General features: G+C 47.8%; 1 protein-coding gene across 2 annotated transcripts in view; it reads left to right on the plus strand.

The window, feature by feature from the left end:
• LOC124712495 (UDP-glucosyltransferase 2-like) overlaps positions 1 to 19,129 on the plus strand; it is a 101,709-nt gene that overhangs the window by 29,402 nt on the left and 53,178 nt on the right. For both annotated transcript variants that reach the window (XM_047242788.1, XM_047242789.1), the window contains exon 2: positions 447 to 699. In XM_047242788.1, coding sequence (XP_047098744.1) covers positions 447 to 699 — 253 coding nt within the window. The remainder of the gene's footprint in view (positions 1 to 446; positions 700 to 19,129) is intronic.

Raw genomic sequence — 19,129 nt, forward strand, 5'->3', positions numbered from 1 at the left:
ACTATGCACTCATTCTTTATATTCCTAATCGTGTAATCCTCCGTGCATTATACCCAGACATGTGTGTAACAAGATACTTGTTTCATGTATTCTATGTTCTTTTTGTTGCTTTGTACTGAATCTTCTAACACGAATTAAAAATTTGCTGGGTAATTATTTAGTTTAGCTGCGATGGTCCAGAAGGAAATTCAGTGAGACAGCAGGAAGTGTGGATATGCTAAATAAGCGAACATCCTTGACTAATGATACCTCTAAGACCAAAGCTTGGTAAACTGAGCCTCTCGCTTAATTTATCATTATTTTGACCCCACTTTGACCAATTACCTGCGGTCTAGGGAATCAGCAGGTGTCAAATCTTCTTCCTGTGTGACTCTTCAGGTTGTATGTTGATGATGCACGTGGGTACGAGTAGCAGCTAGTGAATAATTTACCCCGTCCCCTTGCAGACGGCGTTGGTGATGCTGGTGGCTGTGTTGTGCCTCTGGGTGCAGCCCTCCGGCTGCGCCAGCATCCTGGCCATCTTCCCGCTGGGCGGCATGAGCCACTGGCAGGTGTTCCGCGGACTGCTGGTGGAGCTCTCCAGGAGGGGGCACCGGCTCACCGTGGTGACGCCCTTCCAGCAGGAGGGCGACCCCTGGAACCACATCCAGACCAAGCCCAACCTAGGAGGAGGGGGAGGAGGAGGAGGCGGCGGTGGAGGTAATGTAGTGGCGGCCACCTGCGCAAACTGTGGGGGGCGGTCTTACATCTGCGTCCACATGTTTACTCTACAATTCACAATCAAGCGCATAACAGAGCGTTTATCGAACCACCTTTAAGCTACTTCTCCACCGTTCCACTCTCGAACAGCGCACAGGAAAAGAGAACATTTAAGTCTTCCCGTAGGAGCTCCGATTTCTCTTATTTTATTATGATGATCATCTCTCCCTACGAAAGTGGGCGCCAGCAAAATATTTTCACAGTCGGAGGAGAAAGTTCGTGAGGGAAATTTCATGAGAAGGTCCTGTCGCAGCGAAAAACGACTTTGTTTTAATGGTTGCCATCCCAATTCGTGTATCATATCGGTAGCACAGACGAATCGAAAAACTGGTAGAAGCTGACCTCGCGGAAGATCAGTTTGGATTTTGTAGAAATGTTGGAACACATGATGCACGACTCGGGGAAGATCAGTTTGGATTCTGTAGAAATGTTGGGACACATGATGCACGACTGACCGTACAACTTATCTTAGAAGATAGACTAAGGAAAGGCAAACATACGTTTATAGCATTTGTAGACTCAGTGAAGGGTTTTGACAATATTGACTGGAATACTCTCTCAAATCGGAAAAACGGTGGGGTCGAATATAGGGAGCGAAAGCCTATTTACAATTTGTACATAAACCAAATGGCAGTTATAAGAGTCGAGGGGCATTAAAGGGAAGTAATGACTGGGAAGAGAGTGACACAGTGTTGTAGCCTATCCCTGATGGTACTCAATCTCTATACCATCTAACAATACCACCACTTGCAAAGTAGGTTAGAAATCAGATTAATAATGTTGCTCACGCAGCATATGTTCGCTTTATCGGGCAACAACAAAGTTATTGACTGTGGATGGTATTGTCAGAATAGGAATAATGAAGTCACTGGAAAAAGGTTATTAATTTTGGACTTACCTTGAATGGATTTCGTCGAAGTTGTTATGGCTCATCTTGTTGATTCTACAGTGATTCCACTTTGACTGCTAGAAGGTCCAGATCTGTATTTTAGCAATATTTGAAGACTTAACAAATGCGTTTTTCAGGAAATTCTTAATGATCAAACAATCCCAGATCAGAACAATGGTATGGTAGAAATAATTTTTGACTTGGTGTTCACGATCCGCATTTTTATTAAACTTCTTGTAAATTCACATATACTTCTTCTTAATTGTCACATCATCAAGAAAACAGTTTTGTATCAATCTTCATATATTTAATTTCCACTTTAACCAAACACAAGACTTGATTGTTCTTTTACAAAGCGAAAAAACAACTTAACTTCTGCAAAGTGAAACAAAGACTGCTCTGTGCGCATTCGTGCCAAAACGGTTACAAGTAAATCAAAGATTATGACAGTCTCACAGAAATGAATACACACAAGAACCATATCACTGTAATATATCGATACATCGGAGTACCTATACATTAATAAAACCAAATGTGAATATCGTCACAAAAATATGTATGTTACTTCGCAGAAAAGCAGGGCGATATTATTGGTATCGAGAACTGGAGTTGGAGTGCCGTAATGGTCACGTAAATAAAGAACCCTTACAATGAGCAAGCAGTAAGGGAAACACAAGAAAAATTTTGAGTAGGAATTAAAATCCATGGAGAAGAAATAAAAAGTTTGAGGTTTGTCGATGACATTTTAATTCTGTCAGAGACAGCAAAGGACTTGGAAGAGCAGTTGAATGGAATGGACAGTGTCTTGAAAGGAGGATATAAGATGAATATCAACAAAAGAAAATCGAGAATAATGGAATGTAATCGAAATAAATCAGGCGATGCTGAGGGAATTAGACTAGGAAATGAGACACTTAAAGTAGCAGATTAGCTTTGGTATTTGGGGAGCAAAATAACTGATGATGGTCGAAGTAGAGAGGATATAAAATGTAGACTGACAATAGCAGAGAAAGCGTTTCTGAAGAAGAGAAATTTGTTAACATCGAGTATGTGTCAGAAAGTCTTTCCTAAAAGTATTTGTATGTAGCGTAGCCATTATGGAGGTGAAACTTGGACGATAGACAAGAAGAGAATGGAAGCTTTTGAATTGTGGTGCTGCAGAAGAATGCTGAAGATTAGACGGGTAGATCATGTAACTGATGAGGAAGTACTGAATATAACTGGGGAGCAGAGGAATTTGGCTAGAAGAAGGGATCGGTTGGTAGGACATGTTCTGAGGCATCAAGGGATCACCAATTTAGTATTGAAGGGGAGCGTGTAGGCTAGAAATCGTAGAGGGAGGCCCAGAGATGAATACATTAAGCAGATGCAGAAGGAGTTAGGTTGCAGTAGGTACTGGGAGATGAAGAAGCTTGCACAGGTTAGAGTAGCATGGAGAGCTGAATCAAAAGTCTCTGAACCGGAGACCACAAAAACTACATCGGTGACACTCTCTCCCCTGTTTCGCAACAATAGAAAACTAGCTGTCCTTCTTTTTGATGTCCACCGCCATTTATATCTGATGCAGATCCCAGATTGCACGGCAATACTGCAGAAGAGGGCGGACAAGCCTAGTGTAAGCGGTCTCACTGGTAGACCTGTTGCACTTTGTCAATCTACTGTCAATAAATCGGTGTCTTTGGTTTGCTTTCCCCACAGTATTATCTATGTGATCCTTCTAATTTAAGTTATTCGCAATCCCTAAGTGTTTAGTTGAGTTTACAGCCTTTAGATGTGTGTGCTATATCATGTAACCGAAGTTTAGCTGATCCTTTTTAGTGCTCTGTGGATGACTCCACACTTTTCATGATTTAGAGTCAGTTGCCACTTTTTGCACTATGCAGATATCTTGTATAATTCATTTTACTGTACGTTTTTATCACCTGATGAATTTTCATGACTGATAATGACAGCGTCATCTGCAAACAGTCTGAGAGGGCTACTCAGACTGTCTCGTAAATCGATTATGTAGATCAAGAACAACAGAGGGCTTCTAACACTTTCTTTGGGAATGTCAGATATTACTTCCATTTTACTCGATGGCTTTCCATCAGTTACTATGATCTGTGACCCTTTTGACAAGAAATCAAGAATCCAGTCACGCAACTGAGACGATAGACCATAGACGTGCAATTGGATTAGATGGTGTTTGTGAGGTATGGTGTCAAAAGCTATCTGGAAATCTGAAAATGTGGACTAAATTTGACGTCACCTGACGATAGCACTCATTACTTCGTGAGAATAAAGAGCTAATTGCTTTTCACACGAACGATATTTTCTTAAGGTCATAACCAGCACAAAAAAAGGATCTGTGACGCTGACACCGTGAGGTGCTGCCCTACACATTCACTTCTCAATGTGATGTTTCCCAGCTATGGATGACTTGACATAGATGTGTGTTGTAGGAGTCTGCATTTTGGTTGTTCACGAAACGTTCCAGCTCGAAACTCACCTCTCCATCATTCTGGAAACGGCTGCCATGCAATGGTTTCTACACCTGAGGGAAGAAGAGTAGGTCATTAGATGTCATGACAGGAGAATACAGATGTGAAACGAAACTTGACAGCCCAAAGAAACAGCACGTGTGGCTCTGTCCTGGGGCTTTATTGTGGAGGAAAAATGCGCCTCTTGGACATCTTTGCACAACGCCTTGCCTTGAAAGTCTCTTGTAACCTAATCAGGAGATTTCAATAGTATGCTCTTGTGACCGTGTGCCCTGTATCGGAGTAATCTGTCAACAATGCACCACGCCAGTCCCAAAAGACATCCAGTGACACCCTTCCCAATGATGGCTGGGTCTTAATCTTATCAGGTGGTGGCGAACCCACACGTTTCCGCTGCTTGCTTTGCCCCTTTGCCTTGAGGTTATATTGATACAATCGACACTCATCAATTGAGATTAGGCAGCTAAAGAAATCATTTCCACTGCTGCCTCAATTCAGTGGGCTTTTTAAATGGGTGTGAGAGTTTGCAGAACTCTGTGGACAGTGATTTACGTCATCTTGAGACGTCGCGCAACATGAAAGCTGACTCGTGGCTGATTTTCACGTTTTCCACAGTCGCCTAGACTATGACCAAGCAGTCTTCGAGGATCACAGCCCGTGATTCTCAGTTAATCGCAGATGGATTGTGTGCCACTTCATTCTTCATCAATCAGGTTTGTTTGACCACACTGGAAGCATCAGTACCAGCTGACCACTGTGTCATATGATGGTGAATGTTGTCGCACACTTCGAGCATCTCAGCATGAAATGTTGCAGTGTTGTTTCCCTCCAAATGCAGAAAACAAAACGTGCAAGATAATCTCCTAATGGAGGTTTCATGTCTTTTTTTTTTTCCTCCGACCTCTCTAGGAACTGTATGCATCTGCATGGCGAAGAAACCCTATAAGGATTTCTGTGATCACCTTCATGGCATACACCAAATCCATATTTATAGCATTCATGGATTTAGAGGAAGCTTTTGACAATGTGGACTGGACTACACTCTTTGAAATTTTGAAACTTACACAGAAACCAGGCTGCAGTTGTAAGGGTAAGAGGACGTGAAAAGGAACCAGAGAAGAGAGTGAGACAGGGTTGCTGTGTATTACTGAATTTATTCAATGTACACTCAGCAAGTGATGAAGGAGAACTCTGGAAATAGATTAAAGTTCAGGAAGATGAAATAAAAACTTTGCTGTTTGCTGATGGCATTTGTAATTCTGTCAGAGATAGTTGAGATCTCGAAAAAGCAGTTGAACAGAATTTATAGTGTCTTGAAAGAGACTATAAGAAGGGTAATGGAATGCAGTCAGAGCACAATGAGGTGACAAAAGTCATGGGGTAGTGATATGCACGTATGCAGAGAGTGATAGTATCGCGTACACAAGCTACAAAACGGTCATGCATTGGTGTAGCTGTCATTTGTGCTCAGGTGATTCCTGTGGAAAGGTTTCCAGCGTGATTATGGCTGCAAGATGGGAATCAACAGACTTTGAATGCAGAATGGTAGTTGGAACTAGGCACATAGGGTATTCCAATTTAGAAATTGTTATGGAATTCAGTATTCCACAATCCAAAGCGTTAAGAGTCTGCCAAGTACGCCATACTTTAGGCCATGGACAACAGCCTTCACTTAACGACCACAAGCAGCGGATATGCACAGAGTTGTCAGTGCTAACAGACAAGCAACACCGCTTGAAATAACTGCAGAAATCAATGTGGAAAGTACAAAGATTGTATCCGTTAGGACAGTGTGGTTTATTATTATCATCATATGCATCAATTACAGTAACACACATTTAGCAAAACAGAGAGATATATATATATATATATATATATATATATATATATATATATATATATATATATATATATATATACACTCCTGGAAATTGAAATAAGAACACCGTGAATTCATTGTCCCAGGAAGGGGAAACTTTATTGACACATTCCTGGGGTCAGATACATCACATGATCACACTGACAGAACCACAGGCACATAGACACAGGCAACAGAGCATGCAAAATGTCGGCACTAGTACAGTGTATATCCACCTTTCGCAGCAATGCAGGCTGCTATTCTCCAATGGAGACGATCGTAGAGATGCTGGATGTAGTCCTGTGGAACGGCTTGCCATGCCATTTCCACCTGGCGCCTCAGTTGGACCAGCGTTCGTGCTGGACGTGCAGACCGCGTGAGACGACGCTTCATCCAGTCCCAAACATGCTCAATGGGGGACAGATTCGGAGATCTTGCTGGCCAGGGTAGTTGACTTACAACTTCTAGAGCACGTTGGGTGGCACGGGATACATGCGGACGTGCATTGTCCTGTTGGAACAGCAAGTTCCCTTGCCGGTCTAGGAATGGTAGAACGATGGGTTCGATGACGGTTTGGATGTACCGTGCACTATTCAGTGTCCCCTCGACGATCACCAGTGGTGTACGGCCAGTGTAGGAGATCGCTCCCCACACCATGATGCCGGGTGTTGGCCCTGTGTGCCTCGGTCGTATGCATCCTGATTGTGGCGCTCACCTGCACGGCGCCAAGCACGCATACGACCATCATTGGCACCAAGGCAGAAGCGACTCTCATCGCTGAAGACGACACGTCTCCATTCGTCCCTCCATTCACGCCTGTCGCGACACCACTGGAGGCGGGCTGCACGATGTTGGGGCGTGAGCGGAAGACGGCCTAACGGTGTGCGGGACCGTAGCCCAGCTTCATGGAGACGGTTGCGAATGGTCCTCGCCGATACCCCAGGAGCAACAGTGTCCCTAATTTGCTGGGAAGTGGCGGTGCGGTCCCCTATGGCACTGTGTAGGATCCTACGGTCTTGGCGTGCATCCGTGCGTCGCTGCGGTCCGGTCCCAGGTCGACGGGCACGAGCACCTTCCGCTGACCACTAGCGACAACATCGATGTACTGTGGAGACCTCACGCCCCACGTGTTGAGCAATTCGGCGGTACGTCCATCCGGCCTCCCGCATGCCCACTATACGCCCTCGCTCAAAGTCCGTCAACTGCACATACGGTTCACATCCACGCTGTCGCAGCATGCTACCAGTGTTAAAGACTGCGATGGAGCTCCGTATGCCACGGCAAACTGGCTGACACTGACGGCGGCGGTGAACAAATGCTGCGCAGCTAGCGCCATTCGACGGCCAACACCGCGGTTCCTGGTGTGTCCGCTGTGCCGTGCGTGTGATCATTGCTTGTACAGCCCTCTTGCAGTGTCCGGAGCAAGTATGGTGGGTCTGACACACCGGTGTCAATGTGTTCTTTTTTCCATTTCCAGGAGTGTGTGTGTGTATATATATAAAGTGAAAATGTGAAATTATATACAGTACACAAGTTTTAAAACGGCTCAGGCTACACTCGGATGTTGATGGATTCGACCCAGCGGAGTGCCTCATGGGATGCTTGATGGAGCTTCTCAATGCCACCAGGGAAGCATCTGATTGGACATTCATTAACAGTGTGGCTCATTGTTTGGGTGTCACCACAGTAACACACTGTCGCTTGAAAAGCCCCACTTGTGCATGTTGTTGTTGCACCTACCCTCGTCAGTCCGATATCTGTTTAACTGCGCCCACACCTCCGTTGGTTGGTGGAAGACTGGAACTGGAACTGTTGGATTCTCTACAAGTTCATGGTTTCAGGTTGTTGTAGCTTGCCACTCACGATTCCACTCGGCATCCTGGTCGAATCCTGTGGATAGCATTTGGACTCCCATTTCATGTGCTGGTCTTCTAGATTTGAGGCGTTTCCTGGGCAGTGTGGTGAAATTTGGCATTAATGGGCTATGGTAGCAGATAACTGACATGAGTGCCCTAGCAAACCGTATGATATCGGCAGCAGCATCTCTCCTGGGTTCGTGACCATATCATTTTGACTCTAAATTATTGGAAAACTGTGGTCTGGTAAGATGAGTCCCGATTTCAGTTGGTAAGAGCTGATGGTAAGGTTTGAGTGTGATGCAGACCCCACAAAGTCACAGATCCCAGTTGTCAAAAAGACACTGGTGGTGGTTCCATAATGGTGTGGGTTTTGTTTATATGGAATGGACTTGGCCCTCTAAACTAACAATTGACCAAAATGGTTATGTTCAGCTACTAGGAGACCATTTGCAGCCATTCATGGACTTCATGTTCCCAAACTAAATGGAAATTTTATGGATGACAGTGCAACTTGTCACTGGGCCTCAATTATTCATGATTGGTCTGAAGAACATTCTGGGTAGTTCGAGCGAATGATTTGGCCACCCAGGTCGCCTGACACGAATCCCATCGAACATTTATGGGACATAATTGACTTGTCAGTTCGTGCACAAAATCCTGTCCCAGTAACACTTCTGCAACTGTGGATAGCTGTAGAGGCAGCACGGGTCAGTATTTCCACAGAGGACATCCAGCGACTTGTGGAGTTCGTGCCATATACAGCTGCTGCAGTACATTGGGCAAAATGAGGTCTTACACGATATTAAGAGGTGTCCAATGATTTTTATCACTTCAGTATAAACCAGGCAATGCCGAGGGAATTAAATTAGGAAACAAGCGACTAAAAGTAGCAGATGACTTTTGCTTACATATGATGGCCAAAGTAGGGACTATATAAAATACAGAGTGGCTAGAGCGAGATAAACATTGCTCGAAAAGAGGAATTTGTTACCATGTAATTTAAGTGTTGGAAGTCTTTTCTGAAGGTATTTATCAAAGCTTCTTTACAGAGCAACGCTGAAGATAATATAGGTAGATCGATTAACAAATGAGGGGTATTTGAATCGAATTGAGGGAAAAAAAATTGTAGAGCAGCCTGACTGAAATAAGGGATTGGTTGACAGAACACATCCTGTGTCATCAAGCAGTCATCATTTTGATAGTGGAAGGAAGTGGGGGGAGGGGGGGGGAGGGTAAAAGTTGTAGCGGGACACCAAGAGATGAATACAACACAATGAGCAGATTCAAATAGACATAGGTTACAGAAGTTATGCAGAGATGAAGAGGTCTGCTCAGGATAGACTAGCATAGACAGCTGCATCAAACCAGTCTTTGCACCGAAGACTGCATCAATGGTAACAGTTAGGTAAACCAAATACTTTCATAGAAATGGTACATAGTTAATGAGCTGTTACATTCAAGTTGGAAAGGTACTAACTTGGTCTGACTCTCAGCGCATAAGTTCATTGTCTCAAAATTGAACTTTTTTTGGATATTGACCAATGTTACACAGTAAAGGATGCAACATCACAGTGTTTTAGTTTCAGCTGGTCATCTTCTGAATGATGAGCAGTGCACTAACACTTCTGTTCATACACTAGGGTAACAAAGCTAGACCATCCAGTCAGTGACTTTTCAGTGCCAACACTTATCACGATTCTCTACATCTCATAAATCACAGTTTATAGAAGCAGACACTTTAACACAGATATTTATTAAAGTCAACATAAGCATTTTGTGTGCCCTCTTTCTCAAAACACATCCACCAACTGTAGATCAATAAACACAGTTTATCTTAGTAACAACCAAAAAAAGTTCACACAGATTGTTCTAACTAGGAACAGACAGCAAAACACTGCTGTAAAGAAGTTACAGTTTACTGGGTAACAGGGTGACATTAACAAGAATACTGTGAAAATAATGTGATTCTTGTTGATTGAACAGTCCACAGGTTCACAATGAAAGTAGTTTACAAGGCTCAAACACATTTGACAACTAAGGGACCAGAGGCCCATGCATATTCTTATAAAGACACAACCCACTTCAGGTGTCACTGGTGTAGTGCTAAGCACACATCGCAGACCTGGTGACCGTGGTTGTTGATGAGGCTACTACCGGCAGCTGCCTCTGCTCACTGTGGGTACACCATCTGAATGTTGGTGAGCATTACGCTTTCAATAGTGGCCTGAGTTATGTCTGATGTGGGCAGTGGGTGTAGTAAACGGTAGGTTACCACACTCCTCCTCCTTGTAGGGGGAAGGAGCAGGCTACGCCATCCACAGTGCTGCGACTGAAGAGATGTCTGTGGCATCTTCTGCAGTCTGAGAGGCAACTGGTGCACAGGACTGGCGGCACGGGCAGAGTCAACGACAAGGGTCACCGACACAGGCAGACTGGAGAGGCTCTGGTGGTGGAGACCCAGCTTCTGTCCCCACTGACAGTGGTGCCTGCGTTGTGCAGTGGGACGTGGTTGAAGGGGCCACAGGAAGTGAGCCCACCATCGGTGCTGACGAAGCCCCAACTACCGGGGTAGGCGGGCACGACCGGGCCCGCTCGACCCCAGAGCAACTAGCGCCTGTGAAGAATTAGGTGCCGTGCCTATGGTGCAAGGAGGGGTCCCTGTCTCCATTCTGGGTTGCAATTGTTTCTGGTGGTGTGCCACAAGTCGAACTTTGGTGCAAACCACGAACTCGTGATGACTGCTCTGGTAGTGGATGGCGGCCAGAATACAGTGAGGGCACTGTACGAATGTGATCCAGATTGGTGTGGCAGGTGTCAACATTGACAGAATTGGTGCTTCTAGTGGGCACCTGCCTGGTGGCAAGAGGTTAGGCTGCCTGCACTGTTCATGGCCTTGCAGGAGCTTGGTGGGCCTCTTGGTCCGCATTGGCAATGTTCTATAAGATCTTCAAAGAATGTGAAAGCCTACTTAGTTGGGAAGTCTTCTTTATACTTGTGCATCTACATCACAAACATTCAGATGAGGTGCTCTGGTTCGCCATTTTACTGCGGATGGAAGGGAGGTGGCGTGATGTGGTGAATGCCATTGTGTGTAAAATGTCCTTAAAAGATTGCACTGCAAACTGAAGAACGTAGTCTGACAGGCAAGCCTGCTATGGAGAATATCTTCAACAGGGCACTGACTACCATGTCTGTGTCATAGAATGGACAACAAATGACATGAAGAAAACAACAAAAAGCATAAATTGCCAATAACCAGAAGCCAGCAAAATCAATGTGGACTCTTTCCCAAAGTCATTTAGGGGCCAGCCATGGCAAAAATACAATACAAGGAGCTGTCCTGACCTGAACACTTGTGGTAGGCCATGACATGTTGGCAGTGTGCAAATAGTTTTAAGTGAGAGATCCCCCAGTGACCCTGATGTAAGAAGCAGAGGACCTCCCACCACAAAGCTGCTGGAACCATGATGTGGGGAGTAAGCCATTCCCTTGACAGGGGAATAATGCCATCAGTGAGGGAGAGGCAGTGGTACAAAGCAAAAAAAAAAAAATTCTGAATTGGGTTTGAGGCTCAGCCTGGCAGATGGTCAGGCCACCCATGTAGCACCATGTGTATGACCTGTCAGAGCACAGGACCTGGTGCCACAGCAGAGGCAATACAGGAACTGGTGATGGGAAAGCCATCCACAATATGCCTCATCTCTGTATCCAGTTGAAAACAAAGCAGTTCCTCCTGGTTGAGTGAGAGTCAGTACCCATGGGAAGCCAGGATGTTGTGAGGTGGAATGACAATGGATCTCATAATTGTACCAGGACAAAAAAGAGCTGATTATTAAGAGCAGGTTTGTCTGATAAGGCCACTGACGGGCTAAAAAGGGCAACCAACTGGTTTGGTCAGTAATGAAAAGAAATTTTGCTCCATACAAGAACAAATTGAGTTTTTAATGCATAGGCAATAGCAAAAGTTTGGTTTTCCACCAGAGAATAATGTTGCTGAGCTGAGTAGAGAATTTTTTGATGCAAAGGCAATAGGCTGTTTGGAACCAACTGAATGGCGACGGGCCAGAACTGCAACCACCCCGCCAAGGGACACATATGTAGCCAGGACCAAATGCTTGCCAGGTTGAAGTGCTGCAAGACACGGTGCAGAGTGTAGACTGTCCTTAAGCTGCACAAGAGCACACTGACAGGCTGCACTTTTGTAAAGCAACAGATGCACGGTGTGGGCGATAGTAGCCACTCTGGATATAAACTTGCAATAGTACGCCACCTTGCTCAGGAATTCCTGATGTTCTCATAGAATAGATGGATGCAGCAAAGCTGTAATGGTGATGACATGTTGTTCCATTGGGTGCATGACCTTCTAGGGAGTTTCGTGATACAAATAAACAATGGAAGGCTGGAAAAAGTGAGACTTAGTTAGCAAGATTAAATTTGAGGCATGTGGCCTGTAGAACAAAGAATGGAGGTTTCATAGGTGATCCTCCATGGTGGCACCTGCCATGATGATATCATCAAGATAGCTGCAAAGATGGACAAAAATTGTAACCTGGCCAAAGAAACATTGAAAGATGACAAGTGTACTAGTGACCCCAGTCATTATCCATTGATGCTGATAGAGGCCAAAAGGCATATTAACCATAAGCAAATGTTTTGATGTCTCATTCAAGAGAATCTTGAGGCAGGATTTGGCCAAGTTGATTTTCAAAAAGAATTGTCTCCCAGCCAACTTTGTGGTTAGTTCCTTAGGGTGAGGCAGGGGGTAAGCATCTGTGACTGCCTGTGCATTTATAGTGACCTTGAACTCGCCACAGAGCTGAAACTGATCAGATGGCTTCTTTACAATCACTAAGGATACATACCATTCACTTGAGGAAGTCAGTCTGAGCACACTCCTTACCAGAACCAGATAGCTTAGCAATAGAAATACAGCACCTACAATCAGTGTTTTGCAAGAGTGGATACACAGTCAAACAGATTGAGAAGGCCCTTCAACAAGCCACTCTGCCACATGTTGTAGGAGGAGAGCAAGATAAGGCAAAGACTGTGGCATACCTGCCCTGTGTGGTATTTGTTTCAGCCAAAATCAGCAGGATTCTGAAGAAGAACAATATCAAATGACTGTTCTGCCCACTTACCAAAATAAGAATGCTACAGGGAAACGTGAAAGATGACCAAGGACTATGAAAACTAGGAATTTATAATGTACTTTGCGACTGTGGCATTTCATACATTGACCAAACAACTAGGGCAGTGGACATCAGATAAAAGGAACATCAGAGGCACACCTGACTAGAACAGGGAACTAAATCAGCCATTGCAGAGCACTGTGTGGAACTCAATAATTCCATTAACTATGGTGAAACAAGGGTCTTGTACAAAAGCCCAGATAATAGGACCATTTTATAAGGGAGACTAGAGAGAGAAAGGTGTCAGAAAACCTTGTGAACCACGACACTGGGTACCAACACAGTAGAGCCTGTGATCCTGCACTGGAGTTGCTGAAAACGCAAGGGGGGCAACACAAGAACTCCACAAATACAGGAACTGAGAATGTGCATAAGGGGAACAAATCCCAGACAGAGCACCAGGTGCACCAGACTGAAGGTGGGACATTGCAGGGAGCTTCTAGTGGGAGCAGGCCACAAAGAGGTCACCTAGTACAGCACAAGACTGAAAATAGAACACCAGCATGCAGACGGGTGCATGGGATTGAAGACAAAACATGAGTGCTCAGCCTGGTGCACCGGACCAAAGAGGGAATGCCTAAGGGTGCTGTTAGCAAAAGCAAACTGCAGACAGAATGCCTGGAACCTACCTTAGAGGGGGAAGAACTTAGGTATAAGTACAGGACGTGTTCCACTCAACAAGCAGTCTCAGGCAGCACCTGATGAAGATAATCAGACACATTGTTGAAGTATCACACAAGAATGGTGCTGTTATCTGCCATAACATGCAATGCCTCAAGATACATAACAGTTTATTAAACTGTACGGTTGAGGTTTAGCAGTGTAGGTGAGCTGTATATTCAGGCAACAATTTGGTTTGCTTAATAACTTGTTACTTAGTAAATTACAAAAGGCTTCAGAACTACTTTGTGTGGTTATGCTGGGAATTACATATTTATGGCTACAGTTGTCACATTTGAAATTATGATAAAATATGCAAAATCTTAATTAGCATCTTAACTGACTGATGAATGCTATCATTTGGTCCAGAAAATTTGGGGCAACCAATATTTAGTGAGTGACTTGGGAATTAAGCTGGTATAGTGGCACAAAAGGCAAAACAGGTATCCAGACTTATCAGGCTCCAAAAAATTAAAACATGTTGCAGTCAAGTCTGGTGTCATAGCTTTCTGATGGTATACATGAGTATTTCTGAAACTACTGATTGTATCAGACAAAATATATCATTACAATTATTTGTTACTTTTAATTAAAATGGTTTCCAGAAGAAACTAAACACTTTACTGTATTTACAATCTTCAAAATCACCCTCTGAATCATAAGTATACATGAAATGTGCAGCAGAGTCCCGCTAATCCGAACACCGATAATCCGAACATTCGGTTAATCTGAGCATGATAACGTTAGTTTAAGTGTGGAAAACTGTGCAGTAAACTACTGTACATACACACTATTTTAATTTACACAGTACAGTTAATACACTTGTGGCGGCAGCACCGTCCAACGCACGAAGGGCTGAACTACGGCACTGCCGACACAAGTAGGGGCAGCTGTACCGTTATGCGGAATTTCGGCAACGGTGCGTCGCACACCGGACCGCACGGGAACAAAGCTGCCACCAGTGCGAGCTAGTCGACGCGACGCGACACACGTCTCCCCAGTTCTTCCGCCGCGGACCACGTGCGTCGAGTCAACGTGACTCCGCCGTAAATGCATACGCGCGGTCGTAAACGCAGTCGCCGTTAAATTGTCTTTCGTTTCTTCGCGGACGTTACGGCGCCTCCGGTCGCGCCAAGAGCAGAACATTCTGTGACGCGGTCTTTTGTCTCGCTCGGTCCACGCGGTCGCGCCACGGCTCGTCACTGGAGTGTACACCCTCCGGGATCGGTGACCGAGCCGTGCCGCCAGTGCAACGCGCCTATGTAGACGGACATTAGCGAAGTATATTATTTGTCATTTATTGTAACGGCAGGAAAAATAAATGTGTCCTGTCCAGAAACCGCTTTAGTCATTTATTGCCACAAAGCCTCTCCCATGAGCACAGTGCGTGGGCGCGGTGATAAATGCCGGTTCACTGCACATGATCGACTGTAAGCGGAGATACAACACGTTCCCGCTTCACTGGTGACCCCGACGTGATCTGAGGCTAAAAAAACACGTGGTGACAAACGTTCGTCGGTACGAGAGACGTGGAACCGCGAGTAGGCTTGCGCGCATACGCCCGCGCCGAACAGTGCTCCGTAGTAATTTTTTTTTTTTTTAACTAACTTTTTTTGTATTGTTTTTGTGTGCGTATATTTTGATCGCGGACTGCTTAGTGTTATTTTTTTCTTTTCGTGTGTTTCCCTTGTGTTATTTTCACTGTGTGCTTTCCTCTTGTACGAGGATTCGACTCTGAACTAAGATGGCGACACTAGAGGAGTTGCGAAAGACCGTCGAAGAACTGCTCGCACGCAACACGAGGCTGGAGAATGAGCTACAGGCACGGACTACACGCGCGGACGCCGCGCAGCCGCAGACAGCTCAGGACAATGTTAGCGCGCAAATCCCCGCCACACCGACGCCTCCTACGACCGCCGGAACGCCGACAAGCGCTGGACGGGCATTGATCAGGCTGCCTCCCTTTTGGCCGCGCGACCCCGTGATGTGGTTCAGCCAGGTTGAGGCGGTATTTATGAGCAACCACGTGACCTGCGACCTGGCGAAATTTGGGCACGTAGTGAGCCAGCTGGACCAGAACTATGCGGCCGAAGTGCGGGATATAATCACCGCCCCACCGACGCAGTCGAGCTACAAACGGCTCAAGGAAGAGCTGATCCGGTGGATTTCGTCGTCAGAGGAACAGCGTGTGCACCAACTGCTGCGGCAAGAGGAATGCGGCGATCGGAGGCCCTCGCAATTTCTGCGCCACTTGCGGAGCCTCGCGCAGTCCGATATGGTGCCAGATTCGCTGTTGCGCACTATCTGGGTGCGCAGCCTCCCAGCTCAGGTGCAGGCAGTGATAGCCGCACAGACGGAGATGCAGCTGGACGCCGTCGCTAACTTGGCCGACAGGGTGCACGACGCGCTGACAACGGCGCCTAGCACCGCGGCTGCGGCAGCTTACGACTCCGTCCCCCCACCTCCGTGGCGGCCAGCGCCTCCCGCACCCGCATCGGATGCCGACCTGCACCAGCTAGTGCAAAACTTGACCGCACAGGTGGCAGCTCTCTCGACGCAAGTCGACCGGTTGGCGCGCTCGCAGCAAGAGGGCAGCACGCGCCGCAGCGGCAGCAGACCGGGCGACAGGCGGCGTGGCTCGCGCAGCCGGCAACGCAGCAACAGCCGCTCCAACGGTACCCCGCCGACGTCACACCATGCACAAAGCGGCTACTGCTGGTACCACGCCCGCTTCGGCAACGAAGCAACCAGGTGCCGCGCTCCTTGCTCGCACCCAAACGCCAGCTGCGACCGGACCTAGGCGCACCCGGCTGCAATATGATATCGAAGCGTCTGTTTGTTGCGGAACGGGGGGCAGGCGTGAGGTACCTCGTCGACACGGGTTCGGACCTCTCGATCTTCCCCCGTTCTATGTTACGAGACCGCAGGCGGGCCGAGGCACTCTGCCTTACAGCGGCGAACAACTCCACGATTAAAACTTACGGCACACACAGCCGCAATATAGATCTGGGCCTACGGCGCACGTTCTCGTGGACTTTTACCGTGGCCGACGTCAATGAGCCGATCCTGGGCGCAGACTTTCTCGGCCACTACGGGCTACTAGCCGACATCGCAAACGGCCAGCTCATCGACGCCACGACTAAGTTAAAGATAGCGGGACAGCGCCGGCAGGCTGCATACTACAGCGTTAAACCCGTGAAGTGCCCCGGACCGTACGCTGACATTCTGGAACAATTCCCCGACCTCACCCGCCCAGCCGGTGCACCGAGAGACATCAAACATTCGACGGTGCACCACATAATAACCACACCCGGACCCCCCACATCGTGTCGCCCACGTCGACTCGCGCCGGACAGACTCGCAGCAGCAAAGGCAGAGTTCGAGGCCATGCTGCGGCAAGGCATCGTGCGACCATCGAGCAGCCCATGGTCATCGGCGTTGCATTTAGTGCCCAAGAAAGACAATTCGTGGCGCCCGTGTGGGGACTATCGCGCCCTTAATTCGCGAACGGTGCCGGACCGATACCCAGTCCCACACCTTCAAGACTTCAGCTACGCCTTGGCGGGCTGCGCGGTGTTCAGCAAGATTGACTGCGCAAAGGCGTACACCCAAATTCCGGTGGCGCCCGAAGACATCGAAAAAACAGCCATCGTGACGCCCTTTGGGCTTTTCGAAAGCCTGTTTATGACTTTCGGTCTTCGGAATGCTGCCCAGACTTGGCAGCGGTTCCTGGACGGCGTCTTGCGAGGCTTGCCATTTTGCTTCGCGTACCTCGACGACATCTTGGTGTATTCCAAGTCGCCCGAACTCCACCGCCGCCACTTAACGACCATCTTTCAGCGCCTGAGTGAAGCCGACATCGTCATTAACCCCGCTAAATGCGAGTTCGGCGTGACGGAAATTGAGTTCCTCGGCCATTTAATTACGCCCACCGGATCGACACCGCTACCGGAGAAAGTTAAGGCAATACAGAACATGCCGCGTCCGCAGACGCACAAAGAATTACGACGCTACCTCGGCATGTTGAACTTTTATCGTCGACACCTGCCCAACGCCGCAGCAGTGCAAGAGCCGCTGACTAAGGCGTTACAAGGTCCTACTTCAAAAGGAAAGACCCTCGTGAATTGGACAGACGCAATGGAGCACAGCTTCACGGACTCAAAAAGGAATCTCGTGGAAGCGACGCTGCTCGCGCACCCGGTACATGACGCGGACTTAGCTGTAGTCGTGGACGCCAGCCAGGCCGCCATCGGCGCGGCGTTACAACAGCGCGTCGGCGGGAGTTGGCAGCCTCTCGGTTTTTTCTCTAAAAAGCTTTCCGATTCGCAACGTGCTTGGAGCGCTTATGACCGAGAGTTGCTTGCGGTGTACGCGGCGGTGAAATACTTCCGACCGTCCATAGAAGCCCGACAGTTCATCATTTTCACCGATCACAAACCCATTACCCACGCGTTCGAGAACAACCACACTAAGTGTTCACCGCGCCAACTCCAGCAGTTAGAGTACGTGTCGCAATTCACGACTGACATTCGACACATTTCGGGGATAGACAATATCGTCGCCGATTGTTTGTCCCGAGCGTGTGCCGTTATTTCACCCCCTGTGAACTTTGAGGACGTGGCCCAAGTACAGGAGAGTGACGAAGAACTGCACCGCTTCCGTCACGACACTTCCAGCGGCCTGCAACTGGAGCTGGTGCCTGTCCCCGGCTCCGCACGGAAGATTTGGTGTGACACCTCAACCGGCACGCACCGACCGTTCCTCCCGGGGAAATTCCGGCGCAGTGCCTTCGACCGTGTCCACGGACTGTCACACCCCGGCATCAACACCACTGCGACGCTCGTGGCTGCGCGTTTCGTCTGGCCCGGGCTTCGGAAGGACTGCCGCGAATGGGCGCGGACTTGCACCGCATGTCAGCGCGCCAAAGTCGGGAGGCACACCCACGCACCCGTGGGCACCTTCCCGGACGCGACACGCCGATTTGCGCACGTCCACGTGGACCTCGTCGGCCCGCTTCCTCTCTCACAAGGCAAGCGGTACCTCCTAACTATGGTGGACCGCTTCACTCGCTGGCCGGAAGCAACGCCCGTCGCGGACGTCACAGCCGAGACCGTCGCCACCGCATTCGTCGACACCTGGGTGGCACGCTTCGGATGTCCCAGTCACGTGACAACTGATCGCGGCCGCCAGTTTGACTGCGCGTTGTTGACGCACGTCGCCAGATTGTGTGGCACCCGGTTACACAGGACAACCAGCTACCATCCGGCGTCGAATGGCATGGTCGAACGGTTCCACAGGACCCTCAAAGCCGCTCTAATCTGCCACGACACCTCATGGCCAGAGGCGCTTCCACTGGTGCTGCTCGGCCTGCGAGTCACGCCGAAGGAGGAGATCGGCGCGTCACCTGCCGACCTCGTTTACGGGCAATCCCT

The sequence above is a fragment of the Schistocerca piceifrons genome, chromosome 8 (genome assembly GCF_021461385.2).
Source record: "Schistocerca piceifrons isolate TAMUIC-IGC-003096 chromosome 8, iqSchPice1.1, whole genome shotgun sequence".
Taxonomy (NCBI): Eukaryota; Metazoa; Arthropoda; class Insecta; order Orthoptera; family Acrididae; genus Schistocerca; species Schistocerca piceifrons.